The sequence below is a fragment of the Aricia agestis genome, chromosome 16, assembly GCF_905147365.1.
Source record: "Aricia agestis chromosome 16, ilAriAges1.1, whole genome shotgun sequence".
Taxonomy (NCBI): domain Eukaryota; kingdom Metazoa; phylum Arthropoda; class Insecta; order Lepidoptera; family Lycaenidae; genus Aricia; species Aricia agestis.
In genome coordinates, this window is record NC_056421.1 from 5,524,961 (window position 1) to 5,546,882 (window position 21,922).

The 21,922-nt window shown below is 37.0% G+C and overlaps 3 protein-coding genes across 3 annotated transcripts; 2 read left to right on the forward strand and 1 right to left on the reverse strand.

Moving 5' to 3' along the window:
* Positions 1-871: 871 nt before the first annotated feature.
* On the forward strand, positions 872-1,912 carry LOC121734788 (39S ribosomal protein L17, mitochondrial). Its single transcript, XM_042125403.1, has 2 exons — positions 872-1,202; positions 1,455-1,912. Exons 1-2 carry the CDS (start codon positions 1,005-1,007, stop codon positions 1,839-1,841), a joined length of 585 nt encoding a protein of 194 aa, XP_041981337.1. The 5' UTR covers positions 872-1,004; the 3' UTR covers positions 1,842-1,912.
* Positions 1,913-6,408: 4,496 nt separating this feature from the next.
* Positions 6,409-8,997, forward strand: LOC121734787 (ribokinase). Its single transcript, XM_042125402.1, has 6 exons — positions 6,409-6,757; positions 6,897-7,029; positions 7,143-7,427; positions 7,842-7,963; positions 8,124-8,274; positions 8,688-8,997. The coding sequence occupies exons 1-6, from the start codon at positions 6,690-6,692 to the stop codon at positions 8,874-8,876; spliced, it is 948 nt and encodes a 315-aa protein (XP_041981336.1). The 5' UTR covers positions 6,409-6,689; the 3' UTR covers positions 8,877-8,997.
* A 5,743-nt stretch (positions 8,998-14,740) lies between these two features.
* Positions 14,741-16,965, reverse strand: LOC121734614. Its single transcript, XM_042125200.1, has one exon. The coding sequence runs from the start codon at positions 16,706-16,708 to the stop codon at positions 15,341-15,343; it is 1,368 nt and encodes a 455-aa protein (XP_041981134.1). The 5' UTR covers positions 16,709-16,965; the 3' UTR covers positions 14,741-15,340.
* Positions 16,966-21,922: the final 4,957 nt, after the last annotated feature.

The window sequence follows — 21,922 nt, forward strand, 5'->3', positions numbered from 1 at the left end:
TCAATTCAGCAAATGAATTGTCAAAACTGTCAAGCTGACAAATGTCAAATCAGTACAAAAATACAGAAATGAATTGCAAGCAGAGTTGCATTTTGCGATTTTAGAAAAACGAATCATGTTATGATTCATATCATGATTCTTCAAAGCGACCATTTTAGCCCCGCTGATGTACTAGCAATAGGATGTAACAACTTTTATAAAAAACAAGTACAATGTTTACCTAAAGTAACCTACTGATTGATATTACAATTTTGAAACAATATGAAAAGTGATAACTAAAAATAAAATTGATTTAAATATTAAAAACGAAATCAAATAAATTAAATCAAAATAAATATCATTAAATTAAATCAAGTCAAATCAAATCAAATTGAAATAAATTAAATTAAATTAAGCCAAATTAAATAAAATCAAATCAAATAAAATTATACATTGTTGACAGGTGGTTAACAGTGACGGTTTTTTTTTATGCTTCATGTTGTCTTTTTAAAACCATTACATATTTACACCAGGCAAATAAAATGTATGATATTATAAACCGTAAGTATGACGTCACAGCGTATTTTTCAGTTTTTCTTTATTTTCTCAGTTATAACAAACAATATAAAAAAATGTTGAATGTTTTTTTGATATCAGGAGAAGAAACTAAAGAAACGGTATTTTTTATCTTATGGCTTAAAAATTTTGAAATGTTGTCAATTTTGTAAAACTTGACAAAAAAAAATAGTTATCACAATCCTCTGACAACTGACAAGTGACAAGCAATGTCAGCACATTACCTCCATAGAGTATACATTATAGCTTGCTAATGTATACTCTAAGATTACCTCAATGCAATTGCAACAGCACTTGGCAAAAAGAAAACAATATGTCATTATCAATTATAACCTAAAATTTTGTAAGAAAATGATACAAAATTAAATTAGAAAATAAAAAACTGTATCTTGCCGTCGTACAGCGTAGGTACGGTACTTTAAGTTATTGTTCCACCAAAATCATAAAAAATGAATCAAGCCGATGTAACCAAATTAGTTTCAAAGCTACGAATTACAGTACCACCTGCACATCGAAAGCTTAGGAATGTAGAAGGACCCGAAGGAAGATTAAATAAGTTGCGTAAAACTGTTACAGGATTAATAAAGTATGAACGCATTGAGCTTAATTACAAAAGAGGAGATGAAGCCCGTCAATATGCAGAAAGGGTAAGATAATGGAACTATTTTATGTGTAGTTGATCCATAAAATTTCTCTCTAGCAATGAAAAGGAACCAAACGAAAGTTTATAAATTAAAATAAATTAATTTAAACGTACAATAAATTAATTTATAATTTATGAAATTATTTATAAATTCATTCCTTTTTGGACGACTATAGGCTGATATGATGATGATGAGGAATGAAAAGGAAAACATTTCACCTTTTAATGTACTTTAGTAATTGTTTTGTTCTTACAGCTAATATCTGAAGCAATTGTACACGGAGACTGTCATAAGCCGACCATGGAAATGGCTGACTACTGGTTACTAGAAAAGGAGCTTGTCCATAAATTATTCAAAGTTCTTGTACCAAGATATGAGAATTGTAACACAACATTTACAAGAATGTACAAGGCTCCTCGACCCGCTTACGGTAGGCACATTGAAAAATCTGTCTTGGAATTAAGAGGAAACCCATTTCCGGCTTTGTGGAATAAACAGGCCAATAATAGATTACTCATCCAAAATATCCTGTTGGATGCAGCAAAGTATGACTACAGGCAAGCAAAGTATGCTGAAATGGCAGAGAAAATTGGAAAAAATGAGGCCAAAAATGAAGACACCAAACCACAAAAAGATGCTTAGGTTTTTATGTTATTTTTAAGATAAAAAAAGTAGGTAAAGTAAACAAAAATGTTATTAAATATTTGAGACATTAAATTGTGTTTATATTGAATGCTTGATACTAGCAAAAAAATAAAATTTAAATAAATAGCTAAGTGGGTTGTGGGATCTAGAATATTATGCCTTTTATGGTGGTCAGAGAAAGTGTTTCCATCATGGCATTGCTAATTTAACTTTTGTCTGTTGAAGGTAAAACTAATAATTATTGGTCTGTGAAATAAAAGGAAGATCATGAAGTCATTTATATTCTTGAAATTAGGATTAAAAAAGGCAAGAGGAAGTCCTAACAAAAAAGAAAACAATGTAGTAGAACGGAAAAAGAAGTAGGTTAGAAAATAGGTTTAAGTGTCTTTGGTAAAAACCCTAAGACTGGGTTGCACCAGCGCACAGTGTTTATTGTAGCCCAAAAAACGGACATCGTCTTTTTATTTGTAAATTCGAAAGAGTCCTTAATTACAAATCCCCGAGTAAAACACCCAGGTGTCTCGCTTTTATAGTTTTTGAATTATCTCGAAAAGAAAATCCCAATCCCGCGTTCATAAAAAAGTAAAAAATTATTATATTTTTAAAGTTATAGTTAAATTTAAACTTAACTTTAACTTTACTTTTATTAGTAAATTTAACTTTAACTTTACCCTTAACTTTGCCCGGAAAAATTAACAGATGACAGCTGATCCAACAAGGTTATACATGCGCGTGGGCGGGGGCGCTGCTGGTAAAGGAGAACTGTCAAAAATTGCGGTTTTTGTATGATGACAGCGTTAGTTCCTTTTTTCGCCACATGCATTTAAAACCTTGTCGAGCTCTATGGTTATAGCTTAGAGTATACATTAGCAAGCTATAGAGCGCGCGCATCGCTCGTTCCCCGTTGTGCCGATCGTAAGCAGAAGTTCTATAGATACTTGTCAAACGTATAACGCAAGTCTAGTGATGTTCCATGCGCCATCGTTTGACGCTTATAGGAAAATATGTTCACACTCGTGCTTACAGTTCATACCTTGTTAGAAGCTCTCTATAGCTTGCTATAATGTTTACTCTATGGGTTATAGTTAAATAATATGGCGTCTTGATGGCGTCCATTTTTAACTTTACCCAAAGATTTGACAAGAAAACAGCATGTACCATAGATAAAGTATTATAGTATATGACAGCAATGTTGTCATCGATCAGCTGTTGTTGACAGTTGATAAAGGCTCCTGCACACAGGCGCGTCATTATCAGTCTGTCGATAGCGCATGCGTATTTTGTATTAGGATTTAGGATGGTCATTGGTCATGTAGGTACTTAACTACTTACACACTGCTGCGATAATATCGCCGCAATTGAACTATATTATCGCAATAGCGCAATTTTTTTGCATACCTGAGAGAGAGATGGTAAAATAGTGCCGTCGCGTCGTCGTGGGCCATGGCGCGGGCGCGGCGCTCTCTCGTAAGAAATATCGGACGATAAAAACGCAGCTGTGTGCAAGGAATCGAGACGCGTTATCGCAATACCGCATGTGTTTTACACACAGGCGCACATTGGCATGGTGTGTTTAAACACACCATGCCAAGTTCCGCGGCGGTAATTCCGCATGATTACGTCAGCAATGTCAAACGCCTACAATATAACCCGACGAAATTTCGGCATGGTGTGTCATCGCCGTTCGGTAATTTAGAATACATTGCAGGCGGAATCAAACCGAACTTCCACCGGCCGCGGAAATTCGGCATCAAGGAATTTAGATAGTGTGTTTAAGTTACTAACCACAGATTTGTGCGAGATGTGCGTTTTAAGATGATATGGGTGACAGTTTTCATATTCCTTGCTACGGGTATTTTTACAAGAAAACAAAAAATATCAAAATGTAATAAATTATATTCCATCTACAAAACAATTTCCTATAATTGTAAATGAATAAAAATGAAAAGTTGCTAAATGTTAACTTATTAATATAAAATTATAAATATTAACTGTGAAATAGGAGTATAAAATTATTGTTACGAAAACATTTGAAAAATCTCAGATGCATGAAACGGAACTTATGTCAATAGAGATTGACTCTGTTGAATCGAAATCAAATCGATAAAAAAGGGCGGCCATCTTAAATCGCCGGCACCACTGAAATGTCAGTACGAAATCGATAATTTCGATTGCAATTCCTTTACGAAGTGATTCGATATTTTTAAATTATCGATTAATTTTTGTTAGGTAACTTCCCTACTATTGTCATTTATAATGTGTCACGCATATCATCATAAAACGCACAAACTATAGTATATACTATATATGTTACTACTTACTAACGCGCCTGTGTGTGGGAGCCTTAAAATCGTAAATTTACTAGATTTGTCAGAATTTTTATACTTAACTAGCTGTTACCCGCGACTTCGTCCGCGTTAGCATAGTAGATCACATCCCAAGTATTATTTATTGTAAGTACAAAATATATTCAACTAGCTGTTGCCCGCGACTTCGTCCGCGTTAGCGTAGTAGATCACATCCCAAGTATTATTTATTATATAAAAATATTCAATATACAGAATTAACTTTCCTACGACTTTATTATATATACCTAGATGTTCCGCGCGGCTTCGCTTGCGTAATTTAGGAATTTCACGCAACCGTACATTTTGCAGCAGAAAATAGCCTATGTCCCTTCACGTGGTCTATTCTTCATGTTTGCCAAATAACATAAAAAACTCCTGTAGTTCATAAGATAATAGGCAATTCCATATAATTTCCCCCGTTTTTTCTACATTTTCATCTATTTCTTCGCTTTTATTGGTCTTAGCGTGATAAAATATAGCCTATAGCCTTCTTCGATAAATGGGCTATCTAACACTGAAAGAATTTTTTTAATCGGCCCTGAGATTAGCGCGTTCAAATAAGCCCTTTCATATAATTTCCCACGTTTTTTCCACATTTTTTCTCTATTTCTTAGTTCCTATTAGTCTTAGCGTGATAAAATATAGTTTATAACCTACCTCGATGAATAGGCTATCTAACATTGAAAGAATTTTTCAAATCGGATAAGTAGTTCCTGAGATAAGCGCGTTCAAATAGGCCCTTTCATATAATTTCCCCCGTTTTTTCCACATTTATTCGCTCCTATTATACTTAGCGTGATAAAATATAGCCTATAGCCTTGCTCGATAAATGGGCTATCTGACAGTAAAATATTTTTTCAAATCGGACCAGTAGTTCCTGAGTTTTTTTTTTAAATGAAATAAGGGGGCAAACGAGCAAACGGTTCACCTGATGGAAAGCAACTTCCGTCGCCCATGGACACTCGCAGCATCAGAAGAGCTGCAGGTGCGTTGCCGACCTTTTAAGAGGGAATAGGGTAATAGGGGAGAGTAGGGATGGGAAGGGAATAGTCCCCTATTAGGGAAGGGGATAGGGTAGGTGATTGGGCCTCCGGTAAACTCACTCACTCAGCGAAACACAGCGCTAGCGCTGTTTCACGCCGGTTTTCTGTGAGGACGTGGTATTTCTCCGGTCGAGCCGGCCCATTTGTGCCGAAGCATGGCTCTCCCATTTAGCGCGTCCCATTTAGCGCGCTCCCCAGATTAGCGCGTTCAAACAAACAAACAAACAAACTCTTCCCAATTATAATATTAGTATAGATATACAGAATTGACTTTCCTACGATTTTATAGATATAGATGTTCCGCACGGCTTCGCTTGCGTAATTTAGGAATTTCACGCAACCGGACATTTTGCAGCAAAAAATAGCCTATGTCCCTTCACGTGGTCTATTCTTCTTGTACGCCAAATAACATAAAAATTGCTCCAGTAGTTCATAAGATAATAAGCAATTCCATACAATTTCCTCCGTTTTTACCCCATTTTCCTCTACTTCTTCGCTCCTATTAGTCTTAGCGTGATAAAATATAGCCTATAGCCTACCTCGATGAATGGGCTATCTAACATTGAAAGAATTTTTCACATTGAATAAGTAGTTCCTGAGATTAGCGCGCTCAAATAGGCCCTTTCATATACCCCCGTTTTATCCACATTTTCCTCTATTTCTTCACTTCTATTAGTTTTAGCGTGATCAAATATAGCTTATAACCTTTCTCAATCAATGGGTTATCTAATACTGAAAGAATTTTTCAAATCGGACCAGTAGTTCCTGAGATTTGCGCGTTCAAATAAGTCCTTTCAAATAATTTCCCCCCGTTTTTTTCACATTTTCCTTTATTTCTTCGCTCCTATTATACTTAGCGTGATAAAATATAGCTATAGCCTTTCTCGATAAATGGGCTATCCAACAGTGAAACAAACAAACAAACAAACTCTTCCCAATTATAATATTAGTATAGATAAAACAAATAAACATTATTTTTCCCTGTAATAGTTACAGCTAGATAAAATTACATCAGTAGCAATAGGTAGACACACAGATTACTAGGGTAGAGAGCCTTATACTAGTAATCACTAATCTGTGCAGACAGCATTATGAAAGAACAAACACTAATGTACAGTCACGGACGTAAAAAAAATGTACTTACAGTGTACACATCTCATATTTTAATTGATAGAAAATATATAAGTACTAGTAATCTGTGATAGAAACCACGTTGACTTGAGGTTAAAATAATAATTTACATAGGTACTCAATCCTGCTGATAAGGCGTTATCTTGAAACAAAAATTAATACACGGTTGGTATTTATATCTCTGTTGATTACTTTGAAAGCAATACTTACTCTCAACCAGTACAACCGACGTGACTGAATTAAGTAAATATATACTAGTAATCTGTGATTAAGTACCTACGTACCTACTACCTACCCACTTACTAACTTTTTTCAACCAAAGAATGTCCTCTGATAAAAATAATATGAGAAATATTGTGGTTATTGGATCATGTAGCGTTGATTTTACAACGTAAGTATTAAAATATATTAGCTTAATTTTCCTGCTAACAGACAACAGTCCTATGAATTCTATGAACAAAAACGTAAGTAAGTACTTACTTACTTATAAGAAAATTGTAAAAAAAAATACTTAATTAAGTATATTGCAGTTACTCATCAAGGCTACCTAAACCTGGCGAAACTCTTCATGGTACTAAATTTACTACCAGTTACGGAGGAAAAGGAGCAAACCAATGTGTAGCTGCAGCAAAACTTGGAGGAAAAACATTTATGATCTGTAGAGTAAGTACATAAAGTCTTATATGCTTTAAATCAGTACTTTAGTAGGTATTTATTCTTTTTTTTTTTGGTAGATCCTCTCATGGAAAGATGTTTAACATAGTTTTTTCCTTTAGCTTGGAGATGACCAATGGGGACAGCAATATAAAGATTATTTAGGCAAATCAGGAGTAGATGTTACTTATACAAGTATAACAAAAGACACAAGTACCGGTATAGCTCAAATATCAGTTGCAGAAAATGGTGAAAACCAAATTGTGATAGTTGCTGGCGCAAATGATCATCTAAGTAAAGATGATGTAGATACGGCAAAGGAAGTTATAAGGAATGCATATGTTCTAGTAGCTCAACTAGAAACACCATTAAGCACAACTCTGGAAGCATTTAAACTTAGTAATGGAGTGAGTTGGTTGAGTATAATATGCTATCACTATTATCTTGATTATACGGGTCTATACAGATGGACCGCATTTCAACTGCAATCCAACCGCAAATTGCGGTTTAAGTGCAGTTTGAATGCAGTTGATAATGGTTTGCAATTCTATGCAGTCGTGTCAACTGCATTCAAACTGCACTTGAACTGCAATTTGCGGTTGGATTGCAGTTCGTCTGTATAGACCCTAAGTAGGACTGCAAAATGCACTAGTAAACAAGTAATATATTTTTATCAAAGCTTGATAAATTATGTAAAAATTTTAATGGCTATTTTATTTGATTTTGGTGTACAGTATGAGATATTTTTATTTATTTATAGAAAACATAATATCTAATGTCCACATCACATGCTTTTATTTAATTAGTACCTATTGTTTTAGATAAAACTTTTGAATGCAGCACCTGCTAGAACTGATATTGAGGAAATTCTTCCTCTGTGCTCAATACTTTGTGTGAATGAATCTGAGGCCTCTATGTTGGCTGGTTTTGATGTAGATCTATAGTAGGTTTTGCTCTTTTGTCATTATATTTAATTGCTATATCTTTACATTTCTGCCAAACGATCTTAAGAATTTGCATGTCCTATAGATACATAAATTTTTGCATATATTTTGGAATATAAGTAAAAAATTGCGCTTATTTTATACGTAATATTTTTCCAGTAATGCCAAAGTAGCCTTGCAAAAGTTACTACAATCAGGATGTGAAACTGTCATTATTACTTTAGGACACCAAGGAGCCGTTTATGGTAGCAAGCATAATGCTGAATATTATCACGTGTTCTGTGAAAAAGTTACCGCTGTTGATACAACTGTAAGTAATTTGTTTTTGCTAGATCATTAACCGACTACCAAAAAACGAGGAGGTTATACAGGTGCAATTAAACCTACCTGCCAAATTTTTTTATCCAGTCCATATTTTGTGGATTTGTGGCGTTAGGTAGGATAACTTTCGGAGGCTATTTCTCAAAATTTTAGTACTGAGTTATTATATAAGAAGAAATACGTTTTTTTTAACAAGGATCAATATATCCAAATTTGGCAGGAAGGTTAAATTGCACCCTGTATAACCTCCTCAGAAACTGCTAGATGGCGCTAGTGTAAATATAAGGGTCCCTGTACACTAGCGCTTACAAATAATGGTTTCATGTATATGGCGTTATCCTTTGACCCTTTCGCAGTTATACTTTATTTAGTTTTATAGTATTTTCGATATTATTATTTCAGGGAGCCGGTGATGCATTTGTTGGGGCCCTAGCAACTTATCTCACAAGTCACAAGGATTATGCAATACATCAAATAATCGGTGCTGCATGCGATATTGCAACAATGTCAGTTCTAAAAGAAGGAACACAGACCAGTTACCCAACAGACTATAAGCCATTTACGAAAGAGTATCCTTACGAGTTGTTATAAGTACTAATTAAAAAAATACCCCTCAGCCCTTTACTAGAAAAGATAGAGATCTCAGATCGACAAGGCTCTAAAAGAACGTGGCGAAAAAGTAACTAACGCTGCCATTATACAAAATAATTGGCCAAGTGCGAGTCAGACTCGCGCACGAAGGGTTCCGTTTTTTCCGAGTCCCGGGAAAGACATAGGATACTTTTTATCCCGGAAAAATGTACGGTTCCTTCGTGATAAACGAGTTTTGGCGTAACGGGTGTTTCGGGAATAATATCTAGTAAATAAAATAAATAAATAAACGTTTATTCTGCCACCATTAAATGTAAAATAATAAATTCCACTTTATGAACTAAGCCAGGGGTTCCCAAACTGTGCGGCGCGGCGCGGGCACCCTGGTGCGCCGTGGGGCGCCGTGAATCGATCCTCCATCATTATTCGAAACCACACATACCTATTATAATAAAATTATAATATATGCAGGCAGATGATTAAATATATTTAGTTTATTAAAGAGCTCGACAAGGCTTGTGGAATGCACGTGGCGAAAAAAGGAACTAACGCTGTCATCGTACAGAAACGCCATTTTTGACAGTTCTCCTGTGTTTTTTTTAAACTTCTTGGTTCTCCTTTACCAGCAGCGACCCCCGCCCACGTTCATTTAAAACCTTGTCGGACCAGCAACGTCTTCTGTCAAATTCTGTGGTCAAAGTTAAGGTTAAAGTTAAATTGTCTTAACTATTTTTTTTTAATTTTTTATTATTAAATTTATCTATTTTTATGGGGATTTTTGTCAATAGTCAACCCCATCGTATCCGCCAATGAAATTCACTCATCAACTTCCAGTAGGTAAACAGCCAAAGCTGCATTAGACATAGGCATGCGCAAACAACTCAGAATCCATCCCCATCTAAAAGATTTATAAATATTAAATTGGTTGATGAGTAAATTATTTTTACTTCTATTCATGACACATTCCATCAAAACATGCCAGATATCATCTATTTTATTACAATTTTCACAGATAGCCGAATCTTCTATCTTCATTAAAAATGCAAATGACCTTGATAGCATGTGTCCTGAACTGATTCTTATGGCTGCTTTAACAATAATTAACCTTAACTATAACCATAACTTTAACTTTAACCACGCCTCTGGTGCAACACCCCACCCGGGTACCCACGCAGCATTAGCCGCGGCCGCATATGCGTAATGCTTTGCGAAAACCGATACTCTTGGACGATCTGCGTGTATCGTCCGACGTCCAATAGTATCGTCGCATAGCACGAGCTTCGGACGATAAACGCAGGTGTTGATTTATGTATCTAAAATGTTTATTTATGTATCTTTTTGTAATAGCCAGGTAAAGGGGGGCGCCGCGCCGTGATAAAATATTGAGACATGTAACTGCGCCGCAGGCTGAAAAAGATTGGGAACCCCTCAACTAGACTATATAGGCACAATATACAGAACGAACCAGTTAGGTATAATATAAAATATTATGTTTTACGTAGGCCGGCACGCACCGTAATGCCTGGGTTACACGGTGCGAGCTGGCCTAGTCAGTTACTGAGGTGCAAGTATGCACCATGTGACCCCATCATACGAGTTACTTTCATGTGCGAGTAGTAACTCGCACGCGAGTAACTGTACTCGTGCGTGCGAGTTACTACAACATTTTTTGTTTTCACTCGCCACTCGTCTTCCCCCATTACATAATATATACGACTTGACTTGCGAATTCACCGCGGTAGTACCCGTCTATTGCGACGTCAGCAGCTTGCATGGTACGACCCAGGGAGACGATTCGAGCTACTATCGTGCGAGTGCACAGGCACAGAAGCTGCCTGTTGTTACTTCAGCTGCTTGTAATGTATAACCTGAGCCGATCATAGCATTCTTGCACGTGGTACAAAACTCCAATTTGTCAGCTTGTTTAAAGTCGGGCTACTGGTATGTTCTGTCTATTGTGCTATAGGTTCCATTTTCTATCGATATAATTGGTCTAGCGACCCATGCCGATTACCGCCGCTTCTTTGTAGAAGTGCAGTACAAAATGAAACCTTTGTCGGTCGCGTTCGCTTATGCTGGACTTACACGGGTGACTAAAGCCGCACAATTTACGCCGCGCGGCGAAAATCGACCATCTAAATGGCAATCCGACTACGCCGCATGCGGCTAAACCCGCAAGCCCCAAAGTCGTGCGGCCACTGTGATGTGACTAAAATCGACCGTGCAAACACTCAGTCGCAAGCGATCGTTTGCTGCAAATACATAGCGGAGATCTCGGGCGGCACAGCCCCCGTAGACAAGTGGCAAAACGCTAACGCTAACGCTAGCGCTAGCACTACAAAATGTATGGATTTGACATTAGTATTCGCTAGCGAAGCGATGACTTATGTCAAATCGCATACATTTTGTAGCGCTAGCGTTAGCGTTAGCGCTTTGCCACTTGTCTACAGGCCCAGGTGATTTTTGTAGAATGTGTAAATGGGGTGGCGTTTCGGCTTGGACAGGCGATTCGACTGGTGACTTGCCGCGCGACAAATCGACCCGTTAGTCACCCCGCACCGTCACCGCAAATCGAGCATTACCCAATGATATTCTATGTTACTAACGTAACTAGATTGGAAGTTTACGGTAGCAACGCGTTGCCACTTCGAAGATGCCTGCAGGCATATCTCACATACATAATGACATAACGAATATATGACTTGACATTGTCTTTTGAACAAAAAAGTGGTTACGCATTTCTGAGAATCTTTTGTAAGACATTGCTACTCTAGTATTTTAGAAACTCATTGGCATTACCGACCTACCGACGATTCAAAAGTGACCTTTATATTATTATTAGTGGTAGTGTCAATATTTTAATAGTAAAGGGGTTAATGCATTGGTTTTGTCTTTAATTAAACCGGCGAATGATGTGATGCATTATAATTTTTTGTAAAATATTAAAATATGTACTTATAGTTTTATTTCAATAAAGTATGTTACTTGTTTTACATATTTGGTTTTATTTTCTTATATTTTTAGGTCCTATAGTCGCTGAATAAAAAATTAATAGCAATGGGGCAAATTTATGACCAGAGAGCCTCACTTACCTACACTTGCGCAGACTCAAACCGGCCCGACGGCCCCCGGCATCATATTTTTCCGCTTACAGCATCTTCGCAGTACACATACAGAATATAATGTAGGTATAATGATTCAGCTGCTGCCGCTGCTCCTGGCGCAGCCCCGAATACTTTTGCGGCAGCATCAAAGCAAGTGAAAGTTTACGCTCAACCCTCTACAAAATATTTGCCGCGACGGGCACGGGGCAGCGGCCATGGCAGGAAAAAAAAAAAAAAGGAGTGGCAGCGCGAGTGACTATTTAGTGTTTTATCATTAATTAAATATAAATTTTATGTTCTGGCTACATTCTTGTGCTGCCCACTTCCCTGGCCCTGCCCTATATAACTAATCTATGCCCTGCCCAATTATGGGACTATAAACGACGCGACGCGATAACTAATAAGCAGGCCCGGATCTACGTTTTAAAAAGGGGGGAGCAGAATCCCAATTTGCCGCCCTCCAAGCAAAAATACGGAATAATTTTCATGGTCACATAGGTTTTAACCGCAGAACGAGTTCTACAGAACTTTGTTGAATTGAAGTGGCGGTGGTGAGAAGTCACGCCGAGGTCCTTGGCGACAAGGGGCGCCTCCAAGTCTTATAACAACAGATAGAATTCTGCGAAACAACGTTGACGGGGTAGCGCGGTGGGCCACCGGTGGCGCACGCGGAGGTTAAGAAAGCGGCAAAAGATTGGGAGGTGGCCTCCGGCCGCCCCCAATCTTTGCCGCCCGGTGCAAGTGCACCTTCTCGCCCCCCCTAGATCCGGGCCTGCTAATAAGACGCGTCGTGTGACGTGTCGTGACTCGTGGTGTTTTGACTCTGCGCCAGTGTGAGTTGATTGTTGAGCAATGAGAGTAAGCTACCACAGTTAGGTCTGTGATCAAGATGCTTTTTAATGGTGGTGTGGCGGTACCCACAATTCGCATAACATTCCTGCATCGCACTATCGAAGTTTTCTAAGTGCATAACACCTCGCTCGGTCGGAAGATCTTCCTTTGTGGTGGCTACGCATATTCCCACATTGGTGACCCTCGACAGAACACGCCTCCTTCATCATCACTCCCCGCCCCTGCCCCCTCCGCACCGCGCCAGCCAGCATCGCCTCATAGGGTACCTCGTCGACTAGTCGCAATGTACCGCGGCCTGGGCGACTCCGCATCGGCATTATATCGGGCTTTCTCACTACATCGACCGGTCAGCAAGCAGAGCACATCTCTCCTGGTCAGCACGTAGCCCGCACGGCAGCTATCCGACTCACTGGATCCCGTGCAGCAACTTCACAGTTCCGACTCACTGCAACAGTTCCGACTCACTGGAACTCTCTGGCATGAGTGGCACTGGCGACTCAAGCGACAAGACGTCTTAAAGATTCGACCTCCGGTCTTCGGGGGAAAGTGATGTGGCGGTACCCACAATTCGCCTAACATTCCTGCATCGCACTATCGAAGTTTTCAAGTGCATCGGTAAAATATATTGTACGACAGCTGAAATGTATCACGTGGGCTCCGGCCTGACCGAGCTTAACACATCGCTCGGTCGGAGGATCTTCCTTTGTGGTGGCCACGCATATTCCCACAGTCGATATAAATACCTCGTCCCAAACAATAAGTTAAAGATATACCGAAACTCTCAAATCAAAATCATCGTGAAAGTCTTAATTTTATATTTAGGTGCTTAGCGATATGTAGGTATTTATTATTATTTTAAGTAATACGTTTATCTATTTTGTTTTCTTGTGGATGTAATGTAATATATATAGGTAAGTATATACTTTAACAAATCGTTATTTTTGGCTTAATGGGCTTGTGTCTCAAGCCGAAATTACACGACATGTAAAAAATTATTAGTTGTCAGTTTAGTGTTGCCATAAAATTATCTTAAATTGACGTATAGTTCTTTTCCAATATCATAATAAGCCCTATCGTAAATTTTCCTCTTTAACATTTTACAAAATGTAATATTGGATAATTATCACGTTTTCTCATGCGTGTATTTAACATATTCGTGATTGTGTGGAAATTGGACGTACTGTATTACAACTGTACAGTTTCTTACCCAATGTAAAATGAATACGTACCTAAATCATGATTCACGTTACATTGGGTGCGAAAGGAGGGTAGGAAGATAAATATGACAATGAAATGAAACAGATAATAAACACTTGTTATGACAGACGTAAAATGAAAGTCCCTCATTATTTTGTAAAGGATAGGGATATTGAAATAAAAATGCAGTATTTTTTATTTATCTTTTTTCATATTTAGATGAACAATGACTTAATTTGTAGTGCTAATGATTATACTAACAAAAACAAAAGCAAGGCTATTAACCTTTTTAAATTGGAAATATTAACGCATACCTATTTACTAATATAAGCCTAGAATAAGATATTATTACATATTCATTGAGAACCTTAAGAATACAATATTTTTCACCATATTTCTACGTGAGTCGTGACTCATGACTCACCACTCGTGTGTGTCACATCACACTTTCAAGTTTCAACGCATGTTATGTAATAATGTATGACGTGTATTTTGCAAGGGTCCAATTTTAGGAGGTAAGACAAGACGAGGCAAGGTTTATTGTTTAGAGGTGGCTCCTTCCGGAACCACTTCCAAACAGGAAGTCTAGGATTTTCTTAATGCCCCCCCCCCCCCCTATGTAGAGTCCTGGCTACACCCATGGATGAAGTGAAAATTCTAACAGAATTACTCTCTAAATATCAATGTAGGTTATACCAAATTAAATTCATGTCATTTCTTAGATTTATTTATCTAGAAATATTAAATATTTTTACAAGCTGAGCTCAAATTCCCCACTATATTGAGAACAAAATGTTTACCTTATGCATATCATTATTAATTTTTTATAAGTCTCTTTCATAAAATTGTTGCTCTATCATTTACAAGTTTATTCCTTCCACCTAGCCCTAGTGCTGAATTTTCGTAAAAAAAATTAGGCACTTTTCCAAAAAATGCATCAATCACAGTGACACCTTCAAAAGAAAAAAATAGTTCTAGCAAGTGGCAACACTGTATTCAAAATGTCAAATGTACATAAACATGAAAAGTTACAGATTCAAACATTCAATTTATACTTTTTTAAAACTAAATAGGAAATAAAATATCCTAAATTACTATGGTGCATATGTTGTGATAGCATATCAATATGTCTCTACTATAATTTATAATATGTAAAATATACCTACTTATTATTCCAACACTGATGTTTAATTTAAATAATAAAGTACTATATTACTTGCAATTAATAAATGATTAATTGTACAACAATTATACAAAATCATTTCACTACAATGTCAACGTTTTTCATGTAGGATATTCCAATCACCAGCTTTATAAGCATTGGATATATGAGCTTGTTGGGTCACTCTCGTTCACAATCTGTAAAAGTACCTGTAAATCATCTATGGTAGATATAAATTTAGGAGCACCAATTAACTCCACTGATTTTTGATCAAGTTCTATATTAAATTTCAAATTTTTGGGACATTTCACTGATTTCAAGCATTTACCGTCAACAATCTTTTTGAAAGTCAAGTATAAAATGCTATCTAACTTAGATGTAGGCAAATTGAAACTGCTCTTTACTACAGCATCTTGTGAGTTCAATATGGATTTGTTTTTGTTGTTTATGGAATCGCTATCAGCCGGTGGCTTATTTTGTGAGTCAATATTAGCCAAATTTTTTGTAGATTTTTCATTACTGTCTTTGGATAATAGTAATTTTTCTTCAGTACTTGTATCATTTAATATTGAGGGGCTGCCGGGGTTATCGTCAAAGGAGCTGTTTTCAGGCAGGTTTTTATCAATCACAGATGTATCAATATCCATGGGTGTAACTTTTACAGGATCTTCAGGTTTACCTAGCAGCATTGCTTCTACATCTAGTGTTGTTGATGGATATAAGCTTCCTTTAAAGTCTATTGAACTTTGGTCTTTTTGCTCAGTAGTAGATACAGTTGTGTTATCATTCAAAATATCCATAATCGACGGGAATTCATCTACTTTGCTATCATCAGAGGAAACAACTTTATCTTGGTTTTGTACCTGAGGCTTTTCACTGTTCATCAAATCTTCTAACTCAGCAGCTATCCTATCATACACTTTACTATCTTTAGTCTCTTGGAGTTTTGGATAGTAATCTATGCACCATTCCGAAGATGGTAAGAGACTGGTATTGACCTTGGGTAAAAGGTCTTTGAGAGAAGATTTACTTTTATATTCATTTCTACTATTGTTTTTTGGATGACTGAAAATGATACCATACTTTTTATTGTTTAAAGACTTACTTTCAATTTTTTTATCTGTACTTGTAGTTGTCTTTTTTAACACATTATTTTCCTTTAATATATTGTTTTTCTGTTGCTTTGGTGAACTAGCTTCTTTACTTTTAAGTATTCTTGGCCGCTGTATCGGTTTTGATGGAGTAACATTGCTTCTACTTCTTAATCCCTGTATCATACCATTTTCATTGTTTTTTAGCCTCCCGTTAGATTTAGGCGTAGCAGGTCGTGTCGTTTTCTGTGTTTTAGGCGTTGAACTTTCATACTGTATTTTAACTTTTGTATGTTTTCCAAGAATTTTAGCAAAATCCATTCGCGTGACCACCACAGAGCATTCCCTGCATTTTCCTTCTTTATATAATTTTGCCAACTTGAGAGCTTTACTTCTTCTTCCCTCCCTTAATCTTTGTGCAATCATTGTTCTAGATTTATTACAAACACGAGTTTATATTGAATAATCCAAAGCACTGTTCCAGATATGAGTCCACATTTCCCGCGCAAGCAATTAATACAGCTCCCGTATGATCTACGGTTGTACTTTTTACTTGAATAAATAGTATGTTACTTTGAATACCATATTAGGCATGTCGCAGAAACGTAGCGTCTAAATAAAATCGAAAAACCCTTTTCAAATGGAGAATGATATGCAAGCAAGCACTACAAAATCACACAAAAATGGCGTCTACTAGTGATGTATGTTGTCAACATAAAACATCGATCTTGTAACTGTCACTTTTGAGTTTTGACATTCCTATCGATAAGAAACGTGATAAACCAGACTATTCTTTGTATAAAATTTAAAAACCTATATCTAATACCTATAGTAATAATTTTAAAAATCCTTAAACTCGATAGCATTAAGAAAGAAATATTTTAAACGATTTTAAAAGTTTTAAAGTTAAAAAAAAATCGAATATTTGACTTTTTGAACCCATTACCCAACTTTGAACTGTGTGTGACATAAATTATTAAAAATAGTATTTTGATTTTTCCAAAAACTTATCGTTAAAATACTGATGTCAATGTGGTATGAAAATATATTTAAAAAAACGAAAAAGAAAGCAAAAATTTTGTACAGACGCGAGACGGCAGAGTAATCGTTAAACAAACTTTAATTTCTTTTTATTTTACCCTCTAACGAACAATACATATTTATTTTTAATCGAAATTAACCCTGATTAAAGTTAAAAATACAAAACAGTGGTCTACACAAGAAAAATCTACAAAGATGCACGAGTAAAATCTAGAAAGTTAAAAAACTTATAATGTTAAATTATTTAATACAACCCCGTGGCCGTATAATAGCGGCTCTACAAGATGGGCCAGCATAGTGGCCCATCACGATGGGTCAGCGTGGGGAGGGCGTAGTGATGTAGGATGGCCGATGGCGCCAGCGATGGCCGTGGAATGGCGGCAGTGTCGGTTTTTCAGCCGCACATCAAAGGATGATGGCCCAGCGATAGCGGTATGCCTCTACACGTGGCTGAACTACATTCGCTGCCCGACCGCGGTCGAGTCCTCACTCGACCGCGGTCGCGACGTCGTAATTCGTATCACAATTTACGAATTTCATTCAAAATGACGAGTACGTGGTCTCATAATGAATGAAGCTATGATAAAGGCGAAAGTTTGTATAATAATAATATCTTATACGGATTATAATTACGGATTTTAATGAAACTTTACAATAATTATCATAGCATTCACATTATAACTAGCTATTTGACTGTCGATAAAACACGAATAAAATTACATTTTCTAATAATAATTTCTAGCTAGATCGATTTATCACCCCCGAAACCCCCTATATACTAAATTTCATGAAAACGAGCCGATTCCGAGATGGCAATTATATATATATACAAGAATTGCTCGTTTAAAGATATAAGATATAGTATATACATAACTCCTAACTTTTTAAAGATACAAGTTTGGGAGTTTCGGCGTTGTTTTAATCTGAACGGAAAGCTGTATTGACGGAAAGCATGTTGTGCTATTACTTAAGTTATTACATTCCTCATTGTCATCATTATCACTACCATAAACCATTATTTTAATTTTAGTTTTGAAACAATAGGGATGATGACAAGGTCAAAGATAAGCAAATTTTGTTAATAAAATAAAGAAATCACGGTGAAAAATAAGTGTGCCCAAAATTTCAGCTTGATAGCATTTGTATTTTTTTTGTTATGTGCCTTTAAAGTTGGATATTCAAGTCGATTTTTTTTTTCAATTAAATTTCTTAATATTTGTATACAATTCGATAACTTACTCGTATGCAATTAAAAGCAACTTTTGTTATGAAACCACTTTCATAAACGCAATATTTAATATACCTGTCGAACAAAGTTGTCTCCCGATGCATACAAACTACGAAAGACTGACGTCAGTCTTTCGTAGCACTTTGTATGGAGCGTTTCGGGAAGGCCTTTTTTATGAGATATTTGAATAGTCATATCTTGGTGAATTTTTAAGCTATCAGAGTCATTCTTTCAACGATGTTTCTGTTTTTGAAGTGTCCTTCAATTACCGATAAGAAAAAAATAGTCATCATGCCTATTATTCATAGAATTCAAGAGAAGGTTCCTCATATTAGGAGGGAGGTGATACGAAGTTCACCGGGTCATCTGGTAAAGTCATAACTTATTAAAAATGCACGTTTTGCATTGCCGCAATGGCTAATGCTTACACGTCCATCTTGAATGACGTTTAGATCACAACTGAACACGGCCATCATGTAGAGGCGTTGCGACCATTGCATAGCCATCGCATGCGCCATTCGATGGGCCAGCGCTCGCCACTCATGTAGAGGAGCAATAATGTTAAATTATTTAATACAACCCCGTGGCGTATTGTCTACTGTATAACTGTATAAGTGGATTTTGTTTTCGACCGACGCAAATACTCATATCAATGTGGCATGAAAATATCAAAGGACAGAAAACAAAGCTAAAATTTTAATAATCGATCCACAGATGGCAGAGTAATCGTTGAACAAACGCTTGTTCATAATTTATCAACAATTTAAAAATTATACTTTTTATTTTAATTTTAAATTAATGTCATTATTGTGTTTAAAAATGAATGAGTGGTCTATCGTCTACGTGAAAAAATGTATAATATATATAAATCTATAATCATATACAAATGTGCATGAGAAAAATCATGGACGCTAAAAAAGTAAAAATGTTAATTTAATTATGAAATTATAAGACAACCCCATTTATTGATTATTTAAAAAAACTAATTCAACGTCCGTCTATTGCTCGACAAGGCTTTAAATTTAAAAACGTGGCGAAAAAAGGAACTAACGCCGCCATCATTCAAATACGTCGTTTTTGACAGTTCTTCTTTACCTTGGAGCACTTTATAATATTGTTACGTGCTAGGGTTCGAAGGAGAGAAAGACCTGCTGACTCTTATGAAGACTTTTATCACTAGCACTAGGTCTAACACAAAGCACTATCACTGTCGTCGCCAAGTCGTAGGTTTCACTGGTTCACTTACTATTGATCACTTGTTTTTACTCCGAAATCGCCTTGAAGATCGCTCAAAGTGAACTGATTGATTAGCCCACCTCACTGCAGCTATTTATATGGACCGAGGCGAGTGCCAGAATATTCCAGAGAGTTCGTTTCTTGAGAGTACCTGACTCATGTAAACATTTGTTGAGCGTTTCTAGAAAATACGCGCATGTAATCGTACACAGCTAACGCAATCTAGTATCGAGTAGGGGATTTATGTTGTCTGTGTTCCCCCGATAAGTTCCGCTGGTTTGACGCTAGAATGCACTGTGTGTCCGTAACACTGCTCCCCTCTTACAGATGCTCATCCCGAGCATCGTTGTTACTGCCATAGTAATGCGCCAGACGGTCTATGAGTACCACTTCAAATGTCCCTCTTGGTTGCTTTTGAATCCTGTAAGTCATATCATACAATCGGGTAACCACTTTGTATGGGCCGTCCCATTTGGTCTGCAATTTTGGAGATTTCCCTTTTCGGTGAGTTGGGTTATGCAGCCACACCAGTGACCCTTCTTCAAGGCCGCTCGTGTTCGATTTTCGGTTGTATCTGGTCTTCATGTTCTTACTTGACTGTAATCCTTTTAACCCTTAACACCGTAATTGACATACGCCGGGCCTTTATGCTCTCATGCTCGGCGGTACGGTACGACTATATACTTGTCCCAATCCTTTTGTTTGTTATATCTACCAATTTTGCCAAATGTCTCTCAAGGGTCTGGTTAAATCTCTCAACCATTTCGTCAGACTGGATGGTAGGCGAATAATGGTGGTAGTGGTCCTCGTCTTATACATTTCCAAAATTCTACACACTTCCTGGATGACCTGCGATTCGAAATTCCTGTCCGATAATATTATCGAGTATTATCAACAGATTATCAGGGCGAGCGAAGCGAGTCCTAATATATCCCACAATGTTTACATATTTTTGTAATACACTTTACGGAAAAACTATCACGCCTATTTATTTGTGTTTTAATATAGTAACTTTTATCTACATAATATATGTGTTAAATTTACCAGTCAGTCAAGGTGTGACAAGTTGACGACGCGAGGCGCGAGCCCTCACAAAGCTCAGCTTTTAGCTAGTTGTATAAAAAGCTTATTTATTGAGCTTCAAGCTATTACTTGTAACATGTTATAATAATATTTAAGTAGTTGATAAGACGACATAAATAAATAGTATGTAATATTTAAGGTTCGGGCATACTTTGACGGGGCGTGCCGGGGCGGGTAGGGGCAATAGCATACTATTGCCGGGTCGGATCGCATCGCATTGACGGATTTTGAGTACGTATGGATAGCTCTAGTGTGAGCACTTTTAATTAATTAAATCACTCGTGACTCGATATACCAAAAACGTTGCTATATTCTACTAAAATCTACTAGACCGTGTTTTAGCTTCTAACAAAAACCTACCTTTATATTAATGTATTCTACGTGGTTAAAACTAAAATGGACTGTCTTCGTTATCTTTTTAAAAAAATTATATTATTTATTCTATAATAACGATTTTCTACTAAAATTATTTACTAAAAGATTTTGGACTGCTAAATCGTCATTCATTTGACCTCAAACCTACCAAAAAGTAGAAATCCACTAAATGTGGTCTCACTGTTGCCGGAGTTCAGCCAGGCTTGCCGGGCCGTATCACAGACACGCAAAAATCCGCACCGATGCGCCCCAACACAGTGTGCGATACGCGCATTCGTTCCATACTAATTGTATGGAGACGGATTTTTAAGCTGCACCCCGGCACGCTGCGGCCCGGCATAGTTTGCTCACTCCTTTAAAGTTTACTTAAATTTTAGTCTCGCAATTCGTTTTAAATATTAAACAAACAAACAGGGCCGGTTTTAGGACTACCAGCGCCCTGGGCGAGATTTATTTGGCGCCTAGGGTGCTGATAAATTTTGGCGCCCCTTTTATTTACCTTCAGCACCCATTTTTATCTGGCGCCCTGGGAGGTCGCCTAGCGTCGTCCCGCTAGTCGACCTCCCAGGTCGACTAGCGGGACGACCAAAATCATCCCAAAATCATTTGTTTGCAGTAGCGATGTTAGGGCTAACACCGCTACTGCAAACAAATGATTTCATGACGTAAAAAGAAAA

Excerpts from the sequence above, each read along its gene's own strand:
- LOC121734788 (XM_042125403.1), top strand. The coding sequence starts at position 1,005 with ATGAATCAAGCCGATGTAACCAAATTAGTTTCAAAGCTACGAATTACA. Across the intron at positions 1,203-1,454 it reads CCCGTCAATATGCAGAAAGG|CTAATATCTGAAGCAATTGT; the intron begins GTAAGATAATGG and ends TTGTTCTTACAG.
- LOC121734787 (XM_042125402.1), top strand. The coding sequence starts at position 6,690 with ATGTCCTCTGATAAAAATAATATGAGAAATATTGTGGTTATTGGATCA. Across the intron at positions 7,030-7,142 it reads AAACATTTATGATCTGTAGA|CTTGGAGATGACCAATGGGG; the intron begins GTAAGTACATAA and ends TTTTTCCTTTAG. Across the intron at positions 8,275-8,687 it reads TTACCGCTGTTGATACAACT|GGAGCCGGTGATGCATTTGT; the intron begins GTAAGTAATTTG and ends TTATTATTTCAG.
- LOC121734614 (XM_042125200.1), bottom strand. The coding sequence starts at position 16,708 with ATGATTGCACAAAGATTAAGGGAGGGAAGAAGAAGTAAAGCTCTCAAG.